Below are 6031 nucleotides of genomic sequence, written 5' to 3' on the forward strand. Positions count from 1 at the left end.
ATTTTTTTTGTATTTTTTTTTTTGGGTCAATTTTTTTTTTTTGTATAAGTACTGCCCTCTCTTGAGGAACTTTACACCGCCCGCTGCCTCTGCAGAGCAGCCGGCATCCTGAAGGACCCTTCCCACCCTGGACATCAGCTGTTGGAACTTCTGCCCTCTGGTAGACGGTTCAGGTCCATCACATCACGGACTAATAGACTCAAGAACAGCTTCTACCCCAGCGTCATACGTGAGCTGAAAACTGCCAGACACTCACATAGAACTGAACGGAATGGAACTGAACTAAACACTGTCAGATTCTTGTCAGAAAACAGAACCCTTACTCAGCTTATTACATGTTTTCATCCTATCGCACTTTATATTCAGATACATTATTTCTTGTAATTTATCAACTACTGATACATGTGCAATATGTGCTCTTATTACTGTGCAATAACTCACTGCCTTGATTGTACTGTATACTGCCTTGACCATATTGTAATTGTATTGTCTGTATTGTATCATAGGTCAACATTTCTAGTTACATTAAGTAGATTAGGTTAAGCTTGTATTGGACAAAGCTTTTATCTTATCTTTTATACTGTATATTATGTGTGATTGCACCATCAGGACTGCTTCAAATTTCACTGTACTCTGTGTAGTGTCAATAAAGGAATCTTGAATCTTCAGCTAAGGTCAAATGACATTATTCAGACAGTACATTACAGTTTCTAGTTGATCAGTTTCCCAGAAGCACACGTCTTCTGGACGTCCAAATAATGTGAATGGATTGAACGCTGATGGAAGAGTTCTCTGGCCACACCCACTGAGGTTTAACTCAACCAATGAGATTCTTTGTGTCTCCAGAGCAGAAATGTTTGAGGAACTAAAAGCCCAGTCAGCTTGATGTTGAGGAGAAGGGCTGTGCAGCAGAGAGGCTGTTTAGTTCTTTCATTCTACTGCAGTGGAACAACATCGCTCATCTGCTGTCTGTTTGGCTTTAACAACTCCAAAGACATGTTGCTTTACCTCTTTTTACTCTTCTTTACCTTTATAGGTGAGTGTTAGAACAGAGATCAACGTCTCATTGAACCTGCTGGATTAACCACACATTTCACTACTACAGCTTTATCTGTGGAAGGGAACACTTTATAGGATAGAAAAAGACATTTGGTGGTGTTTTATCTCTAAATGATCAGAGAGGACAGAAAAAGTCTCTTGATGTCACAATCTCTTGCAGACTAACTGACATGAATAATACTCATTTTGCAGCCCTGGGTTCCATGGACAGCATAAATCTACAAAATACTGAAGAACATGTTGCAGAGGGCAGAGACATCAACCTGACCTGTACATATGATGGAGTTATCAGCAATATCCAGTGGTACCGACAATACCAGAGATCCAGACCAGAGTTCCTGCTCTACATCAATGAGGGAGGATTGATTCATCCAACTGGTTCTGGTTTCTCAGCTCACATTAACAAAGCAGAGAAACATGTTGATCTGGAGATCATCTCAGCTAAAGTGTCACACTCTGCTGTGTACTACTGTGCTGTGAGGCCCACAGTGACAGGAAACACCTAAACTCTGTACAAAAACCTTTGGAGCAAAGACAACACAATACTCCACAACGTCCACTAGAGGGAGTCACACTCTGTTCCACTTCAACAGGAGCTGATGATCCAGTCTACATTGTTTTATTCAACAGTAACTGGTGATAATGAGCTGTTGTGGGATATTATTTATATGAACAATAGCTCATCATAACTGAGTAGAACAGCTGATCCTCTGATATCTAATAGAGCTCAGATTAAACTCTGGAGGTCAGTAATTTAGTGAGGAACTCTCTGATATATTCATAACTGACTAAATGTGAAACTATTTAAAAAATGCCACCATCATATCGGAGTAGGGATGATATCGATAAATGGACGATCCATTAATCGGTCGTTAAGAACTCGATCAAACGGGTTAAATGTAATGGATCTCTCAAATAAAGATGTGAAATATGAACAAGGTGTAGTTACATTCTAGATATCAGTAGGATGGAGGATTATTAAAGCATGTTTTAATGACTCTCATTCACCACCAGAGGGCGCTGGGAGAGGTGGTGGAGGTGGCCACGGCGAACCCACAGGCTGAAAGCGATGAACCCGACAGAGATGCTCGGTCAACAGCGTCGGGAGCTGCGGCCGTGAGTCGGGCCTCCGCTGTGGCTCTGGCTGGCTGCGTGGACACGGAGGTTGACAACTTTTTACGTGACATTGTTCATCCTTGGATACAAAGTCGACAGACTGGTGGAAAGTCAACGCGGGGAGATTCCCCGGACCGGCAAAGCTGGCAGACCAGAACGTCTGCATACATGCAAAATCATACCATCCGACAGGATGTTTACCAGAACTGTACAGGTCCAAGCTTCATTCACAACGTTCACATCTGAATTATTATTAATAACTTACAGAAACATTGCGTGCAGTAGTCCTTCTGTCTCTCTCTGTCGCTACGCTCATTCTCTTTAATTGTCACAATCCTCAGTCCAAAAGTCAAAAAGATGGATGTAATCATTTCTAAAAATTCACACCATGTTTTTATCTAACCAAACATTCTGCTTCAGTCTATATTTGTTGCCGTTTAGCCTTTCAAAGCCAGTTTACTGTCCCTCATACACCTTTATTAACGGGGCGGGCTAGCAGCGATCTAACAGCACCAAGAACAAGAAGAACAGGCAGAAATCACAACACTGACAGTCGGAGAAGTTTGTTAGCTTCTTGTTGCAGCGTTACATTTAGTTGTTTCTGAGCGTCTTTCTTATTAAACTAGGATATATGTTAGCGGATATTATTTTAATGAGCACACTCCTCATGTAATCTAATATTGAATATTATTCAGTGTGTTCAATATGTCTAGGCCTCTACATCTTTATATTTCAGAGACTATACAATGCTGTCAGACAATATGTAATGTGTTGCTGTGGAGATAAAGCTTTGATTGAGGAAAAATAACACATTTGGTATTGTTTGGTCGACACACAATTTGTATGTTTTTATAGTTACATTTAATTGATTGATTGTTAATGTTACCAGTGATCGATCAATGAAAGTGCTTACAATTTGCAACATTATATTGGAATAAAATATTCAATATCAGAAACACATGGTGATCGTATCTAACAGTGAGTCAATATATTAACTGTTATATTGAACTCCACTATTGACCAATCACACAATGTGAATCAAGTATCTCCATAAACTGTTCGTCATCACAGACTCTTTGTAAGATTTCTTGTGGTGTACCACAGGGTTCAATCCTAGGTCCACTCAATTTACATTTATTATTATATTAATATGTGACCAATGAGCTCCTCCAGCTGGTCCAAAATACTGTTTCCAGTCTGTTAACCAGGAGGAAGTGGAACTGAGAGAAGGTCAAATCCAGATCTAAGAGGAGACGGAGAGATTCAGGGAGGAGCTAAGATGTTACTGAACTATAGAAGAGAGAGGAACTTCTATATTCAGCAGAGTTCAATACACAAACCATCAACATTACCTTCATTCAACATGCTCTCATTGGACTGTTATGGACTTTCTCTACTGTTTGTCACTGTTCTAACAGGTACGCTAGATTCTGCTGTTTTAAAAACAACTTGAACTCCAATATTTCATAAATGGGATTCATTTCTTCAGAGTTCTGTAACATAATAAATAACAGAGTTGTCTCTTCCTTCAGGTGTCAGCTGTGAAGAACTCACTCCAGTCAAGAATGAAGAGCCCAGTTTAGAAGACAGCACTGTTACTCTGTCCTACACATACTCTGAACTGAAACCTACTGGTAGCGATTATTTCTTCTGGTATCGACAATATCCAGGAAAACCACCAGAGTTCATCGTCTCACAAACTCTTAAAGTGAGTGGACTGAAGATTGAAGTGGATCAGAACCAGAACCAAATCCATCTGAACATCTCCTCTGCTGCAGTGTCACACTCTGCTGTGTACTACTGTGCTGTGAAGCCCACAGTGACAGGAAACACCAAAACTCTGTACAAAAACCTTTGGAGCAAAGGCAACACAATACTCCACAACGTCCACTAGAGGGAGTCACACTCTGTTCCACTTTAAGACGATAACACAACAAATGCTCCAACAACTCAACCAACATCATCATCATCCACTAAAGCTGTTCTTTCTCTGCTGTTTCACCCTGAAAGCTCAAACTGGTTCACACAACATGACAGTTTGATCCAGAGGACATATTACTAGACACACAATGATCCCTGATTAGTGAAGCCTCTCTTAAAGGAGCCACATCAAGATGAAAAGATCCTCAGTAATTACAGGCCTACATCTAATCTACCCTTTATCAGCAAAGATTGGACCGTACAGTGTGATCACTCAGGTCGTGGCTGGTGATCGGACCGTACAGTGTGATCACTCAGGTCGTGGCTGATGATCGGACCGTACAGTGTGATCACTCAGGTCGTGGCTGATGATCGGACCGTACAGTTTGATCACTCAGGTCGTGGCTGATGATCGGACCGTACAGTGTGATCACTCAGGTCGTGGCTGATGATCGGACCGTACAGTGTGATCACTCAGGTCGTGGCTGATGATCGGACCGTACAGTGTGATCACTCAGGTCGTGGCTGATGATCGGACCGTACAGTGTGATCACTCAGGTCGTGGCTGATGATCGGACCGTACAGTGTGATCACTCAGGTCGTGGCTGATGATCCGACCGTACAGTGTGATCACTCAGGTCGTGGCTGATGATCTGACCGTACAGTGTGATCACTCAGGTCGTGGCTGATGATCGGACCGTACAGTAGGAGCTACACAACATTTCAATATTAAGAAAATGGCTTGTTGAGAACCAACAATGTCGTTAATGAAGCTATTTTTATCTCATCTTTATATGTACTTGGACTTTATCTGCTCAGGTTGTTTAACTGTACTGTATATGCTTTATACCACTGTAGTATGTTCTGACCTGTTGTATTATTTTTATTATTCAATTATTAGTATTCTACTCGGCTACATTTACATCTGTTTGAATGTTCAACATTGTCCCTTTTCAAATGAAAATGAAATGAAAGGATATGACGAGTAGTGATGAGATCAGGTTGTTCAGTCTGATGATGATGATGATGATGATGATGATGATGATGATGATGATGATGATGATGATGATGTCAACAGACCATAGCAGTAGGAAGAGCTCCACAGCTGAATATGAACAGCTTCATGTTGGCAGTGAAGAGCTGCTGTGTTCTCTTTAGTGTTCATTCACAACCAGTGAAAGTAATGCAGCTCTTTTTAGTTTGGATGATGATGTTCACGTTTCATCCTGGTAAGTCAACTTCTACCATTGAAGGCAGTTTAAAGAAATACAAATGTCCTGGTGAAATCTCTCTTTGTTCTCTTCAGGATCCTCGGAGGATTTAGTGAAACCATTTAAAGATGTAATGCCGGCGTTGGAAGGAGACAATGTGACTCTCTCCTGCAGCTATTCAGGCTCTGTACAAAACCTCTACTGGTATCAACACAAGTCCAGTTCATCTCCACAGCTTCTCATCACGGAGTATTCAGAGGACACAGCAGGGTTGTCTTTTACACATGACAAAAATACAAAAAAGTTTCATCTGATCATCTCCTCTGCTGCAGTGTCAGACTCTGCTGTGTACTACTGTGCTCTGCAGCCCACAGTGACAGGAAACACCTAAACTCTGTACAAAAACCTTTGGAGCAAAGACAACACAATACTCCACAACGTCCACTAGAGGGAGTCACACTCTGTTCCACTTCAACAGGAGCTGGTGATCCAGTCTACATTGTTTCCCCTCATGAGTCAGTTGTGATGAAGACCTTTAGAGATGAAACTTATCTGAATATGAGTCTCCTCCTGACTGCACAGGTGGCTTCATGACAGAGAACTGTTTGATTCCAGCTGTGAACATCAGACCAAACACAACTCACTAAACTCTTTCATACTGAACATTCATTTACAAGATTTCACCTCCGTCAACATGGAAAAACTGGCTGCTATTCTGCTCTGTT

At 41.3% G+C, this 6031-nt stretch overlaps 1 protein-coding gene across 1 annotated transcript; it reads left to right on the forward strand.

Annotated features, from left to right (window-relative positions):
- Positions 1-3538: 3538 nt before the first annotated feature.
- LOC141776587 (uncharacterized) lies at positions 3539-5697 on the forward strand. Its single transcript, XM_074650291.1, has 4 exons — positions 3539-3593; positions 3708-3883; positions 5174-5324; positions 5402-5697. Exons 1-4 carry the CDS (start codon positions 3539-3541, stop codon positions 5695-5697), a joined length of 678 nt encoding a protein of 225 aa, XP_074506392.1.
- Positions 5698-6031: the final 334 nt, after the last annotated feature.

Source organism: Sebastes fasciatus, chromosome 11, assembly GCF_043250625.1.
Source record: "Sebastes fasciatus isolate fSebFas1 chromosome 11, fSebFas1.pri, whole genome shotgun sequence".
In the NCBI taxonomy this organism is placed as follows: Eukaryota; Metazoa; Chordata; class Actinopteri; order Perciformes; family Sebastidae; genus Sebastes; species Sebastes fasciatus.